This window comes from Hyla sarda, chromosome 6 (assembly GCF_029499605.1).
Source record: "Hyla sarda isolate aHylSar1 chromosome 6, aHylSar1.hap1, whole genome shotgun sequence".
Lineage (NCBI taxonomy): Eukaryota > Metazoa > Chordata > Amphibia > Anura > Hylidae > Hyla > Hyla sarda.
Window position 1 is genome coordinate 26738778 of NC_079194.1, and position 18183 is coordinate 26756960.

General features: G+C 46.6%; 1 protein-coding gene across 3 annotated transcripts in view; it reads right to left on the reverse strand.

Moving 5' to 3' along the window:
* The window catches only part of LOC130277378 (metallothionein-like), a 45190-nt gene that overhangs the window by 17463 nt on the left and 9544 nt on the right, over positions 1-18183 (reverse strand). The window contains exon 1 of one of the 3 annotated variants that reach the window (XM_056528034.1): positions 5428-5502. The exons of 1 other annotated variant lie outside the window; for it this stretch is intronic. Coding sequence is in view for 1 of the 2 variants with exons in the window: in XM_056528032.1 (XP_056384007.1) it covers positions 4291-4297 (7 nt within the window). In the remaining variant the exon portion in view is untranslated. Of the gene's footprint in view, positions 1-4290; positions 4384-5427; positions 5503-18183 lie in introns of those variants that run through there. One more of the 3 variants, XM_056528032.1, reaches the window with a different exon arrangement.

Sequence of the window (18183 nt, forward strand, 5' to 3'; positions counted from 1 at the left end):
CAGTGTTGGGGGTTGTGTGTGTGTAGTGCTGGGGGCTGTGTGTGTGCAGTGCTGGGGGCTGTGTGTGTGCAGTGCTGGGGGCTGTGTGTGTGCAGTGCTGGGGGCTGTGTGTGTGCAGTGCTGGGGGTTGTGTGTGTGCAGTGCTGGGGGTTGTGTGTGTGTAGTGCTGGGGGCTGTGTGTGCAGTGCTGGGGGCTGTGTGTGTGCAGTGCTGGGGGCTGTGTGTGTGCAGTGTTGGGGGTTGTGTGTGTGCAGTGCTGGGGTTGTAGTGCAGGCGGAGTGCACAGTGCACATGTTGTGTCTGGGTTGGAGTCTGCTGCACACCATGGAGTCATTCCTCTGCACACCGCTCTACATCTGACTCATCACAGGAGAAACAGGAAAAAGACTGAACCATAATTACTTTATTGTGACATCGGTATCTTGGCTTCTGTTCACTTTACACTAGAAGCAGATACAACATAAACAGTAACTCCCATAAGTGAGTATATATATATATATATATATATATATATATATACACACACAGTATCTCTTGGACATGCTGAGAGTTGTAGTTTTGCGACACACATGTCCCCGTCGTACTACAGACTGTAAGATAATCACTTTTTGTTTTGTATTATTTAATTTTCTTCTGTTTCCTTATTATTCTTTTTTCCCTCCCTTCTTCTTTCCTCAGGTTATATTTTTATTAAATTATTGACTTTCATAAATGATTAACATATTTTTTATTGTTCTATTATTATTTTTGTATTTAACAGCTATAATTTAATACCATTTATTATATCTGTTTAACTTATTTGTTTGTATCATTTTGGTAAGCTACGGTTTATTGTAATACAGTATCATATTTTGTAACAATTCTAACTGAGAAAACTTTGCATTTATATTTTTACGATTATTAATGCGTTAATAAAAAACTAGAATGATAAAAAAAGAAAAAGATAATCACTTTTCAAAATGTCCCGCTCTGTATAGTAATGCCCTGTAAGTACCGTATTTTTCGCCGTGTAAGACTCACTTTTTCTTCCCCAAAACTGGGGGGGGGGGGGGGGGGGGGAGTCGGTGCGTCTTATACGGCGAATACACCCCTATCGTGGCGGTCCCTGCGGCCATCACCTGGCCGGGACCTGCCGCTAATACAGGACATCACTGATCGCGGTGATGCCCTGTATTAACCCTTCAGACGCGGCGATCAAAGCTGACCGCCGCGTCTGAAGCGAAAATAACACTAACCCGGGCTGTTCGGGACCGCCGCGGTGAAATAGTGGCATCCCGAACAGCTTACAGGACACCGGGAGGGACCTTACCTGCCTCCTCGGTGTCTGCTCCGTGCCGGGATCGGCATGGCCGACGCTCTCCTTCGACGTCATCACGTTGTCGCGCACGCCGTCCCGTCATCCAATAGGAGCGGCGTGCGTAGCGACGTGATGACGGCGACGGAGAGCGTGGATCCTGGGGAAGAAGACGTCCGGAGCGTCGGGGACACCACGGGGATGCGGCGACAGCGATGGAGCGACATCCAGGGCAGCGGTGACGGGTCCGGAGCGGCGGGGACACGGGAGTATTACCTCCTATACCAGTGGTCTTCAACCTGCGGACCTCCAGATGTTGCAAAACTACAACTCCCAGCATGCCCGGACAGCCGTTGGCTGTCCGGGCATGCTGGGAGTTGTAGTTTTGCAACATCTGGAGGTCCGCAGGTTGAAGATCACTGTTGGGTGCGGAATCTTTTTTTTCAAAATGTTGCACCTTTAAAATAGGGTGCGTCTTATATGCCGGTGCGTCCTATAGGGCGAAAAATACGGTAGTCTCAGATGTATCCAGCATCTTCGGGTAGTCATGGACTGTTATAACCCTGACTCTGGCGTGATTGACAACCATTAACTTTTCTAATATACTTCATAAAACAGTATCTCCTTTTTATAGATATCATGGCTTATAAAAAAAAAAGACCACTAGGGGTCCCCATACCATCCAGAACGTAATCCTGTACAGCTGCAGCACCATCTTTGTCCAAGCTGAAACACAGGCTGGGACAAAGTCCAGGAAGTGTGGGCGGGACTAGCACTCATCTGTGCTCACTCCTGTCCTATCAGACTGCAGTATAAAAACAGAGAGGGGGTAACAGAGCAGCCTGCAGTGATTGCATGAAGAGACCCAGCACAGCACAGCAGACTCAGGGAGGAAATGAATGCATGGTGAGTGAGGGCAGGTTCAGTGCTTGCCTCGGACACGCCCCTTCCTGAGCAGTGGATGTCAGCAGATGAGTGAGCAGCAGAACAGAGGGATTTGTGAGCCAAATACAGAAGCTAGACACATAAAAACGTTTAAAGCATCTTCATGGCCTAGTGAGTATCATATAAAAGCATTCTTTTTTTTGTGTCTCCCAACCAGGGTGCCTCCAGCTGTTGCAAAACTACAACTCTCAGCATGCCCAGACAGCCGTTGGCTGTCTGGGCATGCTGGGAGTTGAAGTTTTGCAACAGCTGGAGGCGCCCTGGTTAGGAAACACTGTACTACTGGATGGAATGGCTTTGTCTCAACATGTAGAAAGAAAGCCCCCAGATCAGACAGAATGGGAGAGGAGGGGGCACATGACAGGGGGTGTAGGGAAGAGGTAGTGAAAGGGTTAATGGGCAGTGAGGGAACGGGCAGTTCAGGTTCAGGTCAGGGGGTGGAGCATAGAAAGCCCGGGGATAGTACAGGAGGTGGGAGGAAGAGGAGGGTCCATTCACCGGGAGATCAGCGCGTCCCGCCCGCCCTGTTAGCAGAGGGAATTTTGGTGGTTACATGGGGGGGTTGGTTAATACTGTCATGGCGGCGTGAGCTGGAAGGGGATTTGGAGGCATGCTGGAACATGGGGGAGGTCCTTGTCATAACCACCGGGGTGGAGCTGGGTCGGGAGCCAGCTAAACATGGGGGTCCCTGGCGGAAGGGACATGTGGTCTCCGAAGGTGGTGCCTTTGGGTCAGGTGTTGGTCGACCAAAGGCAAAGTAGGAGACCGGCCTGGATGAGAAGCTGCCTTCAGGTCCCCTTCCAGAATGGTTGGTTATATCGGTTGGGAGGGTATGTTAACCCTGATTGTTATGTGTTTATCTTGTTATTTATGTTCGGAGGGTATTTTGTATATACGATGTTTTAATATATTTTGGGTTTTGTTAAATAAAAGTTGGGTCCGCTGTGGCCTTTGCACCATACTTTGTGTCTGTGGTTTTTAAGGTAGAAGGAGAAGGTTTGGATAGACGGGTGGGGTTGTTGGTGTGCAACGGCAGCGGAGCTCCCCTAGTCATGCTGCTGTGGTATGGGGTGTGATGCAGAGCAGGTGGAATTACTCTAGGGGAAAATGCCATTAACCTCTTGTATCCGTGACGCCAGGGCGTGGTTTATCCTCAATACCACCCGAAGGTATACCGCTGGATCCTGGGCTAGGCACGGGGGCAATAATGACTCCAACGCCAAGTTACGGATAACGGTAGCTTTACTGAGGTTAGACAGGTAGAAAAGGCTATACAGTTCAGCCAGGCCCACGGAGGTTTCCAGTTATTCAGAGACCTTAAGGGCTTGCTGGGATTTGTAGTAGATGGGGTCAATTTAATGCAGGCCACGCTGACTTGACAAATGATGTCTGTGACTGACAAGACTGTGACTGCGCAGGTTTGTAGATTGTGGCTGCAGACTGGACTTAAGTCACCTGGTCACTGATACCTCCTGGGTAGCAATCACATGACAAGTCACATGGTAAACAATCTTAAAGTGACAACATTTTCTTCACACATTACACAGTATAATACATAATAAACATATTTCCATGGGGGACAGATGCAAGAAGGGCCCAGGGGACACTGAAGGAAGGCTGCCTGACAGGACAGCAAGAGTACGAGGGTAACACCTCCCGCACTGGGCCACCACACTGCCGACCTATTAGGAAATAAAAATCTTTCTGGAATTTTACAAGAACATAGCAGATCTCTCTGGGGATATCGGGATTACAGGACGCATGATATAATAAGGTGTTCATTGTTTACTAGAGGAATTTTCCCATAGAGGAACAAACAACAACAGGAAAAGCAGAGCTGGTGCTGGGACTCATGGACTCGCGCCAGTGTTTCCTGCAGAGGACTATAAAGGGGGCAATAAAACCAGATGACCCGGTTATGTTACGTAAACATCCGCCTTAGATAAAACTGTGATGGAAAGATTTGCACTTTTTTCTTTGTCAGTTTCACGCCTGGTTTTGGTTGAAAGTACTGAGGAAAATACTAAAAATGTCGACAAAATTGTCGGTACCTTCCATTAAAGGAGTACTCCGGGATGTAAAAATCGTGTTTCGTACTGCAGGCAGTAAAAAAATAAATAAAGGGATACATAACTGCCGCCTTCTCCCCCGATGCCTCCGGTAACCCGCTCCGGCCTCCGCCACGATCCTCTTCCTGGTTGCCGGTGATAGGCTGAGTGGCAGTGTGATGTTTTCAGCCCCGTCACTGGTCTTCTTCCTGGTGCCGGGACAGAAAATGTCACACCGCCGCTAAGCCTATCACAGGCCGAGGTGGGACTTCGCTGCGGCCGGTGATTGGCTGAGTCCAGTATGATTCACCGACCACCGGCAACCAGGAAGAGGATAACGGCGGAGTCTGGAGCGGGTTACCGGAGACACTGGGGGAGCGGCGGCAGGTACGTATCCCTTTATTTTTTACTGCCGGCAGTCTGAAACACAATTTTTACATCATGGAGTACTCCTTTAGGGTAAGTTCCCACACGGCGTATTTTGCTGCGTATTTGCTGCGTATTTGGTGCTGCGTATTTTCCTACCCATTGACTTCAACAGAGAAAATAAAATACGCAGCAGCAAATACGCAGCAAATACGCCGTGTGGGAATGTACCCTAAAAGGAGATCTCTGGTGAATAATAACTTATCCCCTATCCACAGGATAGGGGATAAGTAGCTGATTGGGGGGGTGTTTAACCTCTGGGGTCCCCCGCGCTGTCACCAGAATGGGACCCAGCTCTCAGTGAGGAGCGCATGCTGCAGCCGGCGCACGTTCCATTCATTTCTATGGGAGCGCCGAAAAGACCCGAGTACATCAGCGCTCCCATAGAAATGAATTGAACGTGTGACGGCTGCAGCACGTGCTCCTTTCTGAGCGCCGGGTCCAGTCCCGGTGATCACAGGGGGTCTGACCGGTGATCAGCTACAGATCCTCTATCCTCTGGATAGGGGATAAGTTAATTTTCGCTGGTGTACTCCTTTAAAGACAGGAATACCCACAATACTCCTGCAATAATATGAGGACGGGATATGAGGTCGAGATATTAGGACAGGATATGAGGTCGGAATATGAGGAGGGGATATGGGGTCAGGATTTCAGGATAGCATATGAGGGCAAGGATTAGGTAGGGAAAACAGGGCAGCGCCGGGTACTCACCTAGTAATGAATAAAAATGACCGACAATTTACTGATGACTATCAGACATTGCTTGTGAATTGTGGTTTAAAGGAGATCTGCAGTGAAATAAACGTATCCACAGTATAGGGGATAAATGTCTGATCACTGGGGGTCCAACCGCTGAGACCCCCCCCCATCGCTGCGGCCAACACGCCTCCTGCATGGGAGAGTTGTGGCAGAGCCGGGGCCCTGTACAGGAGATCGTGGGGGGGGGGGTCCCAGCATCCGGACCGCCCTGTGATCAGACACATATCCTCTATCCCAGCGGTCTTCAACCTGCGGACCTCCAGATGTTGCAAAACTACAACTCCCAGCATGCCCGGACAGCCGTTGGCTGTCCGGGCATGCTGGGAGTTGTAGTTTTGCAACATCTGGAGGTCCGCAGGTTGAAGACCACTGCTCTATCCTGTGGATAGGGGATACGTTTATTTCACTGCAGATTTTCTTTAAGAGAATCGTTTTGAAAAACAAAAGAACGAAACTGTTCTGGACAAAAATGATGTCGCCTGAACCCCATATTGTGTTGGACAACCTTTTTAGGCCGTCACTGGAATGGTCTCCAGGTATCTTGACCTCCTCCTCATAAGATGTCTTCCGGCCATTGACACATTTCGCAGATCTGGACTGTCCGTAGCATTGTATGTTGAGTCTGCTTTCAGGTTACAATGGTCCAGAAAAGACCGAAAAATGTTGTAACCTGAGGCCATTGTAAGTTGAGGGACCACTGTATAACTCTGCATGTAATACTATTCGAGCACCACAGGGGGGCAGCATTTGCAACTGAATGACAGCAAACACTTCATGGTGATATTGGGGGAGATTTATCAAAACCTGTGCAGAGGAAAAGTTGCCCAGTTGCCCATAGCAACCAATCAGAGCGCTTCTTTCATTTTGCAGAGGTCTTGTTAAAAATGAAAGCAGCGATCCGATTGGTTGCTATGGGCAACTGGTCAACTTTTCCTCTGCACAGGTTTTGATAAATCTCCCCCATTGTTTCTACCCTGCAAGGTAGAATATGGCACTTGTACAAGTAACATATGGGGGCATTTATCATTGTGTTTTGAGCATTTTATTAGCGTTGATTTGTCGCTATTTTGGCGCAGCGCTGCGCCTCGGGCTAATTTTTTGCACCTTTTTGATTTACACCTTTTTTTTTTTTTTTTTTTTAAAGATTCGAATATATGAAAAAACGACCTTGGCAGCAGGCGCTCAGGATCCCAGAGGAAGTAGTCACATTCAGGTCATAAAGTGGCAAAGTGCAGCGACTTTATTGGATATACAGCATTAAAACAATGACGCGTTTCGGGGTGAAACTACCCCTTCATCAGATTGACTGTGGTACCACAGTCAATCTGATAAAGGGGTAGTTTCACCCCGAAACGCGTCTTTTTTTTTAATGCTGTACATCCAATAAAGTCGCTGGACTTTGCCACTTTATGACCTCAATGTGACCACTTCCTCTGGGATCCAAAGCGCCTGATGCCAAGGTCGTTTTTTCATATATTCGTATCCAGTTATCCACAGGACACCATCCGGTTGCACCTGGGACCTTTGGGCTGCACAGATCCACACCATCTTTACTAACCCCGTACGGGGTGATATGCATATTTCCTATATGCTCAAGGTGAGCGGCTAATTTATAGAGCCTGCATAATCACTTCCCGCAAGGGAAAACCCCCTCCCTTATCCAGGGTAATGCACGAGGCGCCGCCGTCGGGTCTCTTTTTTTCTTCTCTTTTTAAAAAGAGCGTACAGGCCAGATGTTAAAGGGGTACTCCGCTGCTCCACTATACCGAACGCTGGAGCCGGCGGAGGGAGCCTGTGATGTCATATCCCCGCCCCCTCAATGCAAGTCTATGGGAGGGGGCGTGTCAGGCCCCATCCCATAGACTTGCATTAGGGGGAGCAGGGTCGTGACATCATGAGGGGGGCTATGACATCACGAGCTCCTGGCGCCGGCTCCTGCGTTCGGTACAGTTTGTTCCAAACGCTGAGCAGCAGTGTACCCCTTTAAGGGTTAGTCTTGGGCAGTGGTAATGAATGTATCAACTGCTACTGTCGCAAAAAAGTCACAAAACCCACCATTAAGGCGCAATTCTACACCAGCCCAGACCTAGCGTAGCTTTTTGGTGTATGTGAAGAGTGAAATTTCAGAAAATGTGAATCCTCCACAAAATTTGGCAAATGCCCCACGCAAAAAAAATACACTCACACACACACACAAAAAAAAAAAAAAAATGAACTAAATCACACACATCTTGCGTAATGCACTTCACTCGTAGTATGTGGTGACTGCAGGTTGGCGTTTACATTTTCAGGCAGAATGCTATACTACTGTATATGGAGCTGTTAAAGGGGTATTCCAGGAAAAAACTTTTTTATATATATCAACTGGCTCCAGAAAGTTAAACAGATTTGTAAATTTCTTCTATTAAAAAATCTTAAACCTTTCAATACTTATGAGCTTCTGAAGTTAAGGTTGTTCTTTTCTGTCTAAGTGCTCTCTGATGACACGTGTCTCGGGAAACGCCCAGTTTAGAAGAGGTTTGCTATGGGGATTTGCTTCTAAACTGGGCGTTTCTCGAGACAGGTGTCATCAGAGAGCACTTAGACAGAAAATAACCTTAACTTCAGAAGCTCCTAAGTACTGAAAGGATTAAGATTTTTTAATAGAAGTAATTTACAAATCTGTTTAACTTTCTGGTGCCAGTTGATATATAAAAAATGTTTTTTTCCTGGAGTACCCCTTTAACTTGTGCTCTGTATGTTAGTATACATTATCAGAGATGCAGGTTGTCTTTATTTCTGTAATTTATGTTACTATTATTTTATACTTGTCAATATGTAACCCCTAATCCCTTAAAGGAGTACTCCAGCAAAAATTTTATTATCCCCTATCCGCAGGATAGGGGATAAGTATCTGATCGCGGGGGGTCCGACTGCTGGGGCCCCCCCGTGATCTCCTGTATGGGAACGCATGTCGTCTACCGGTAGATGGCACGCACTCCATTCATTTCTATGGGAGCGCCAATGCTGCCCGAGTGCTGGACTTTGGTCTTTTCGGCGCTCCCATAGAAATGAATGGAGAGCATGCCGCCTCCAGCACGCGCTCCTCGCAAAAAAGGCAGACCTGCTCCACAGCGGCTCTGGAGCAGGTAAGCATTGCTCCGGCTGCCATCTTTACTCATTGGACCCCCGCAATTCCGCCACGGTTGGTCCAATGAGCCTCTTAAAGTCCCTGTAATACTTCAGATGCCGTGATCAATATCGCTGATGTCAGCCATTAATGGCGGGCCCCTGGCTGCTAAAAGCTATGAAGCACGCGCAGCTCCAGATGGGATTTAGGATGTACGGTATGTCCTGGTGCGCCAAGTACTAGGCAGCCAGGGCATACAGGTACAGTGGTCCCTCAAGTTACAATATTAATCGGTTCCAGGACGACCATTGTATGTTGAATCCATTGTATGTTGAGACCATAATTCTATGGAAACCTGGTAATTGGTTCTGAAGTCATCAAAATGTCATCCAAAAATAGGAAAAAGTGAGGATTAAAGATAAATAAGTAGATAACTAATATAGATAAAACAAATCCTTACATATAAAAGTAAGAAAGAGCTGCTGGAAGCTGTAAATTACTGTCTATGTCAGTGTTTCCCATCCATGGTGCCTCCAGCTGTTGCAAAACTACAACTTCCAGCATGCCTGGACAGCCGAAGGCTGTCCAGGCATGCTGGGAGTTGTAGTTTTGCAACAGCTGGAGGCACCTTGGTTGGGAAAGACTGGTCTATATAGAGGACAGGAGCTTCTCCAGGCTCCTGTACAGTACACGCAAAATGTAGCCGCCCTTACCTGGTGTCCAAAGGAGAAGCTAACCGTGGCAAAGGTAAAGAGTAGTACAGATCATCTAATACCTCCCTGTATCGTAGGGGGTGCTACCAGACACCAGTCAGTGCATGCACTTCAGTAGTACAGGTGTAAATGTCCATTCTGATTGGTCGGTTCTTCCGGTCATTGACACGTTTCGCAGATCTGGACTGTCCATAGTATTGTATGTTGAGTCTGATTTCAAGTTACAATGCTCAGGAAAAGACCATTGTATGTTGAAACTATTGTATGTTGAGGCCATTGCAAGTTGAGGGATCACTGTATGTCCTAGGTCCTCTAGAGGTTAAAAAGGCAAAGAGGGAAGAACAGAAACACTTAAATGAAAATGGGCTGTGTCCTTTAGGGATCAAAGCTTTACTGTCCTTTGTATATACCAGTGTTTCCCAACCAGGGTGCCTCCAGCTGTTGCAAGACTACAACTCCCAGCATGCCCGGACTGCGAATTTTATTGACACACACACACACACATATATATATATATATATATATATATATATATATATATATATATATGTAGTATATACAAAAAAGAAGATTGCAGCAGCACACATTGGTCAAAAAATGGAGGCTCTTAGCGCACTTTTTTGATCAAAAACGTGTCCTCCATCCACCACGGGGAGGTGGATGTATATATATATTTATATATATTTTTATTTATTTATATATATATATATATATATATATATATATATATATATATATAATGTACACGTTTGTAGCAGACTATAGCATAGTCCAAATACCCAGCTATTGCCGCTTTGTGTATCACACATGGACAGATCTCCAGCCATGACACCCTTGGAGATTAAAATACCATCTTCAGGATGTGGGAGCGTAATCTTCCCCTACACACGGCTCTTCCTCTGTCTTCTCCTATATCCAGCATCATGGAGTCCGGTACAGGAAGAAGCCGTGAATCACAAATAAACACATGTTTTCCATGGATAAGGCTGATAACTGTGCCGGCTTCCTCTACCGGAACATTTCCCTGTCTATAGAGATGAGTCTTTGTGCTGAATTATATTAAAAAGACAATCTTATTAATATTAGAAGAATCTTTATATATATATATATATATATATATATATATATATATATATATATATATATATATATACACATATATTGCATCAGCATCACTGGACTAATACGGCTTCTCAAATTTACTATATGTGGTAAGCCTTGGGGGGTGTAGGGTAGTTGGGACGTTGTAGTAGATAAGGGGTTAATGTTTACCCTATAGTTCGTGACGCCAGGCTGAGGGCTAGTATGATGAGGTAATTCTCCGGCCTAACGCTGCCCTTCCCAGAAACGATAGGTGCTTGTAATGAAATGACTGAAGGTCCACAATGTACTTGAACAAATTTCACTTACCGTATTTTTCGTCCTATAGGACGCACCCAATTTATAGGTGCAAAATCTAAAAAAATAAAGATTTTGAACCCAATAGTGGTCTTCAACCTGGGAGTTGTAGTTTTGCAACATCTGGAGGTCCGCAGATTGAAGACCACTGCAGGAGGAGGTAATACTCACGTGTCCCCGCCGCTCCGGACCCATCACCGCTGCCCTGGATGTCGCTCCATCGCTGTCGCCGTGTCCCCGTCGCTCCGGAACGTCTCTGCTGCCGGCCGGGTATCCTCGCTCTCCGTCGCCGCCATCACGTCGTTACGCACGCCGACGCACGTACGCGACGACGTGATGACGAGGAAGGAGAGCTCCGGCCATACAGGGGATCCCTGAACGGAGAAGACACCGAGGAGGCAGGTAAGGTCCCACCCCTTGTCCTGTAAGCACTAACCCGGCTATTCAGTCGGGCTGTTCGGGACCGCCGCGGTGAAATCGCTGAACAGCCGGGTTAGTGTCACTTTCCCTCCAGACGCGGCGGTCAGCTTTGATCGCCGCGTCTGAAGGGTTAATACAGGGCATCACCGCGATCGGTGATGTCCTGTATTAGCCGCGGGTCCCGGCCGTTGATGGCCGCAGGGACCGCCGCGATAGGGGTGTATTCGCCGTATAAGACGCACCGACTTTCCCCCCCCAGTTTTGGGGAAGAAAAAGTGCGTCTTATACGGCGAAAAATACGGTAAGTGCTTGCGGTACATCCAATGAACAATGACAGTCTCCGGAATACAGTCTTTATATCGCTCAATGATTGACAATTGTTGCGGACCTTGAATGATATTAAAAGTCTCTGAATTTAGGGTAGTTATTGCAGATCCATCAGGATTTAGGGGATAGATAAGGTTCGGTGATCCTGCAGAGTGCGTGGGGATTGATACACTCAGAATTTAGAAGTTATCGGCCGTTGCCGCAAGGTTCAGGCCTAGACTCACTGATCTCAGCAGCGCAGATGCTTCTTGCTTGCTTGCACAGGAACAAGAGAGCAAGAACATGGCCGCTGCTCCCTTATATGGGCAGGGGGCGGGGCTAATATGACTGGTCCGAACATCCGTCATTCACTGTTACAATGAGTGATGGGATTGACTACGTCAAAGGGACCTCCAAAGGTCCTAAAGCAGAAATACCATAGAGTTCACCTGACCACGTGACCCCCAGGTCCTGCTACGCTATGGGCAGGTAATTAACTATTTATTTACATTCATACAATCTTATACATCCAAATCCTAAGTGGTTACTGGACAATGACCAACTGGATGAGAGGTGACTAGGGGTTAAATAGACAATTGGGACCCCGACGTCCTAGGGACCCTGGCTATGGGGACCCACAATAAAAGGTACCGGATAGGATACGGTACCGGGACACCACACATATATATATATATATATATATATATATACATAGGGAACTGCAGTAAGTAATCTCTTTATTACAGCAAAACATCACACGAAACTGAGGGGAAGGGGGGGGGAATTTATCTACTGTACAATTGCGCGTGCAGCGTGTTTTTATTTTGTGCATTAACTTGAACCGAAATTACCATCTCATGTTTCACCATTATTTTGACTTGTATGTTCTGTGCTGGCTTCCTCATTTTTCATGTTACGCGCCTCCAGGGAGCATTTAGCGCTTAATGTATTGCGCAAAAATAATTTTTTGTGCAAAATGTACTCCAGCCACCAGCTAGCATAGGAATGTGTGTGAGCTTTTTTAACCCTTTTTTTTTGCCCTATCCAGCGAGTTTCCTGTCATTTGCGCAAATTTATCATGCGACGTGCGCAGCATAATCAGTTTTTACGCAGCCTCTGGAAAAAACCACACACTTGTGCAGGATATTTTGACAATATATATTTCCCCTGGCACTAAGACAGTGTTTCCCAACCAGGGTGCCTCCAGCTGTTGCAAAACTACAACTCCCAGCATGCCCAGACAGCCGATGGCTTACATTAGTGATTACGCAGGGGAGTATTTCCCAACCTAGGCGCCTCCAGCTGTTGTAAAACTACAACTCCCAGCATGCCCGGACAGCCAACGGCTGTCCGGGCATGCTGGGAGGTGTAGTTTTGCAGCAGCTGGAGGTACCCCGGGTTGAGAAACACTGCACTAGGGGCTCGTCTCTTCTTGTCACTGGTGAGGCGAATGGGGGTCGCTGCCTTCAAGCAGAGACAGAGAGGTGGCAGGGATGACAGAACACACTCGGGGGACTTTATTATTTCCTGTGCCAGTTTTTTTATTTTTTTTGCATAAATAATTTGTTTACGGAAAGGGGTAGTTTGCGCAAAATTGCCACTCTGTGCTGGTGTAAGAAATTATATCCCCCTCTCTCCATTGTGTTCTGTTGTTTCTAAAAGTCCCAGGAAAGTGAAATAAAGTTTTGGAGAGACAACATGGCACCGTGAGCCGCACTGCTCCCGTAATTTGAGTTATGGGAAAAGCGAAACGCGTTGAGGGAGATTAATCCATACCTGTGTCGAGGAAGAGTGGTGCAGTTGTCCATAGTAACCAATCAGATCGTTGCTTTCATTTTTATTTATTTTTTAAAAGACCTGGGAAAAATGAAAGAAGCGATCTGATTGGTTGCTATGGGCAACTGCTTCAATCTCCCCCATTGTGCTTTGTTGTTTCTAAATTCTCAGGCAGTTCTCTGTTCCATGCCGGCCTAGATATGGCAGCCAGCGGCCGCCTCGCCAAGCGGGATGAGTCAGGTGATCCAAATTCTGGACATAGGTCCCAAAGACACTGGCATTGTGTAGAAATCTTTAGTCTCTGTTCACACTCTACTTGTGGAGTATATGCGGGGGCGTAGACATAGAGGTAGCAATCGCACCGGGGCCATGGTGCCTAAGGGGGCCCCAAAGCACATCTACCCAATAAGAGACCAGTATTTTAATTGGCATATGGGGCCCTGTTGTAGATTTTGCATTGGGGCCCAGAAGCTACAAGCTAGGCCTCTGAGTATATGCCAATGTATATGGGGTGGGTGGCCCCAGTGGCGTTGCTAGGGTTGGTGTCACCCGGTGCGGTAGAAAATGGTGTCACCCCCATACCTACCCCCTCCCCCCAGTAAGTTTTTAGCCTGTTGTGACAGACACCACTGTTGTAGCGCATTGTGAGAAATTCCAGTATAATAATCAGATATACCAGTTGCCACAGAATAGGAAAGTGTTAAAAAAGTTTTCACCATTGAAATATACAGCTCCCAGAATTACTTAAAGGGGTACGCCACTGGAAAACATTTACTTTTATATCAACTGGTGCCAGAAAGTTAAACAGATTTTTAAATTACTTCTATTTAAAATCTTAATACTTACAGTACTTATAAGCTGGTGCATGCTCCACAGGAAGTTGTGTAGTTCTTTCCAGTCTGACCACAGTGCTATTTGCTGACACCTCTGTCCATGTCAGGAACTGTCCAGAGCAGGATAGGTTTGCTATGGGGATTTGCTCCTACTATGTACAGTTCTTGACATGGACAGAGGTGTCAGCACAGAGCACTGTGGTCAGACAGAAAATAAATTAAAAAAGAAAATAACTTCCTGTGAATCGCTTATACAGCAGCTAATAAGTACTGGAAGGATTAAGATTTTTAAATAGAAGTAATTTACAAATCTGTTTAACTTTGTAGCACCAGCTGATTAAATTTTTTTTTTTCCAGTAGAGTACCCCTTTGAGCAGTGGTGAGGTTATGCTGGGAGTTGTAGTTTCACTGACCTAACTGTAGAACTGACAAGTGACTACAGCTCTGATAGGACATAGAGAGGAGAATACACAATGATATCAGTGACTACAGGTGACGTCTTCTCTATAGTGAGGAGAATACACAATGATATCAGTGACTACAGGTGACGTCTTCTCTATAGTGAGGAGAATACACAATGATATCAGTGATTACAGGTGACGTCTTCTCTATAGTGAGGAGAATGTACAATGATATCAGTGACTACAGGTGACGTCTTCTCTATAGTGAGGAGACTACACAATGATATCAGTGACTACAGGTGACGTCTTCTCTATAGTGAGGAGAATACACAATGGTATCAGTGATTACAGGTGACGTCTTCTCTATAGTCTTCCCTTATCTAATTCAGATGGTACATACCGCCTGGTCCAGCTAAAACTTCTCTCTGCAGAATGTGACGCCCAGACGTCTCCTCACTATGTCAGCGCATTCTCATCCTCTATATGAAAACAATAATTATTATAAACCTGACAGACACTGTATCCTCTAAATATAATACTACTATACACTATACTCTGATTATAAACCTTCCATACACCATACCCACTGAATATAATACCACACACTGTACATTCTGAATATAATACCAACACATACTGTACACTCTGAATATAAATCTGCCACATACTGTACCCCTGAATATACCGCCACACACTGTACCCACTGAATATAATACTACCACACACTGTACATTCTGAATATAATACCAACACATACTGTACACTCTGAATATAAATCTGCCACATACTGTACCCCTGAATATAATACCGCCACACACTGTACCCACTGAATATAATACTACCACACATTGTACATTCTGAATATAATACCAACACATACTGTACACTCTGAATATAAATCTGCCACATACTGTACCCCTGAATATAATACCGCCACACACTGTACCCACTGAATATAATACTACCACACATTGTACATTCTGAATATAATACCAACACATACTGTACCCTCTGAATATAAATCTGCCACATACTGTACCCCTGAATATAATACCGCCACACACTGTACCCACTGAATATAATACTACAACACATTGTACATTCTGAATATAATACCAACACATACTGTACCCTCTGAATATAAATCTGCCACATACTGTACCCCTGAATATAATATCGCCACACACTATACCCTCTGAATATAATACTACCACAAACTGCGCCCTCTGAATATAACGTTGCCATACACTGCCCCCTCTGAATATAATACCACAACCAAAGTAACACCCCTCAACATCCGTTAGCTGATGCTATTACCATGGGAGGGGGGTATTGGTGGTGTTGCTAGTGGATGATGGGGGTGCTACTACTGGGGGGGGTGTTGCTGGAGGATGATGAGGGTGCTACTGGCCATCCCCCCTGGCAGTATCACCCCCATCATCCATCGGCAGGATCATCCTCCTGGCAGGAGCACCTCCATCATCCACCATCAGGATATGTTGATGGAGGTGCTGCTGGGGGGGGGGTGTTGCTGGTGGATGATGAGGGTGCTACTGCCAGGGGGGGAGCATTAGGTAGGCAGCAGTGCCCCCACATTAGGTAGGTCACAGTTTCCCCACATTAGGTAGCATCTATTCCCCACATTAGGCAGCATAGATTCCCCACATTTGGTACCAGTTCCCCCACATTTGGTAGGTACCAGTTACCCCACATTAGGTAGCAATTTCTCCACATTAGGTAGCACAGATTCCCCACATAAGGTAGCATAGACTTCCCACATTTGGTAGCACAGATTCCCCACATTAGGTAGCATAGACTCCCCACATTTGGTAGTAGTTTCCCCACATTAGGCCGCAGGTTCCCTTGCAGGTTCCCCACAATGGGTCAAAGTCTCCCCACAATAGATCACTGGTTATACCCCCCCCCCCCCCCCCCCCACACACACACACACAAAAAAAAAAAAAAAACACATACAACACAGAGAGACAAACACACACACACACACACACAGTCAGAGAGACACACTCACAGTCACACACACACATAGAGTCGCACAAACACACACACAGAGTCACACACACACTCAGAGAGTCACACAAACACACACAGTCACATACACACTGTCACACATAAGCATAGATAGAGACAGAGAGACAGACATACACACTCACCCATCCAGCGCAGTGCTCCTTCTCACCGGGCGCCGTGCGAGTGACGTAACTCACGTCCTCCTGCGCGGCCATGCGGTGTGACGTCAGGCCGGCGCAGACGTGGGAGCGGAGGACAGGCACAGTGCTGGTGAAGGTGAGGGGTGTGATGACGGTCGGGCGCACAGTGAAGTTGAAAAAGGGGGTTTGCTGACGGACGGACGCACCGCACACACAGCGCAGGGGGGGGGGGGGGTGCTGACGGATGGGAGGCCGGTCTGACACAGATTTGGGGGGGGGGGGTGCTGCGGAGCGTCTTGGTGTCACCCCATTAGGTTGGTGTCACCCGGTGCGGGCCGCACCCCCCGCACCCGGGTCGCGACGCCACTGGGTGGCCCAGTATAGCTGTACCGGGTTGTGTGGCTGTAGGTTTGCTGGACAGTCAAAAGTATTTGCCTAAAATGCTTAAAGGGTACCTCTCATCAAAAAAACTTTTGATATATTATAGATTAATGTATGCAGAATAACTTTACAATTGCATGTTATTAAAAAATATGCTTCTTTCTATTTAATTTTCCACTTTGAAGAAATGACCACTAGGGGTCTCCCTACCAGTCCTGGCAGCAAGCATTTCAGACTCATGCTGGAGTCCTAAACACTACGAGCTGCCAGTCTGCTTTGTTCACAAAGGAGAACACTCAGAGCTGCCAGCCTGCTTTGTTCACAGCCTGTTTGGCTGTGAACAAAGCAGCCTGGCAGCTCTGAGTGTTTAGGACTCCAGCATGAGTCAGAAATGCTTGCTGACAGGACTGATCGGGAAAAATACAATAGAAAGAATATTTTCCATTAATATGCTATTGGAAAGTTATTCAACATTCATTAACCCCTTAACGACGCAGGACGTATATTTACGTCCTGCGCCGGCTCCTGCGATATGAAGTGGGATCGCGCCACGATCCCGCATCATATCGCGTCGGTCCCGGCGCTCATCAACGGCCGGGACCCGCGGCTAATACCACACATCGCCGATCGCGGCGATGTGAGGTATTAACCCTTTAGAAGCGGCGGTCAAAGCTTTGACCGCCGCTTCTAAAGTGAAAGTGAAAGTGACCCGGCTGCTCAGTCGGGCTGTTCGGGACCGCCGCGGTGAAATCGCGGCGTCCCGAACAGCTGACCGGACACCGGGAGGGCCCTTACCTGCCTCCTCGGTGTCCGATCGGCGAATGACTGCTCCATGCCTGAGATCCAGGCCGGAGAAGTCAAGCGCCGATAACACTGATCACAGGCGTGTTAATACACGCCAGTGATCAGCATAGGAGATCAGTGTGTGCAGTGTTATAGGTCCCTATGGGACCTATAAGACTGCAAAAAAAATGTAAAAAAAAAGTGTTAATAAAGGTCATTTAAACCCTTCCCTAATAAAAGTTTGAATCACCCCCCTTTTCCCATAAAAAAAATAAAACAGTGTAAAAAAAATAAATAAATAAACATATGTGGTATCGCCGCGTGCGTAAATGTCCGAACTATAAAAATATATCATTAATTAAACCGTACGGTCAATGGCGTACGCGCAAAAAAATTCCAAAGTCCAAAAAAGCGTATTTT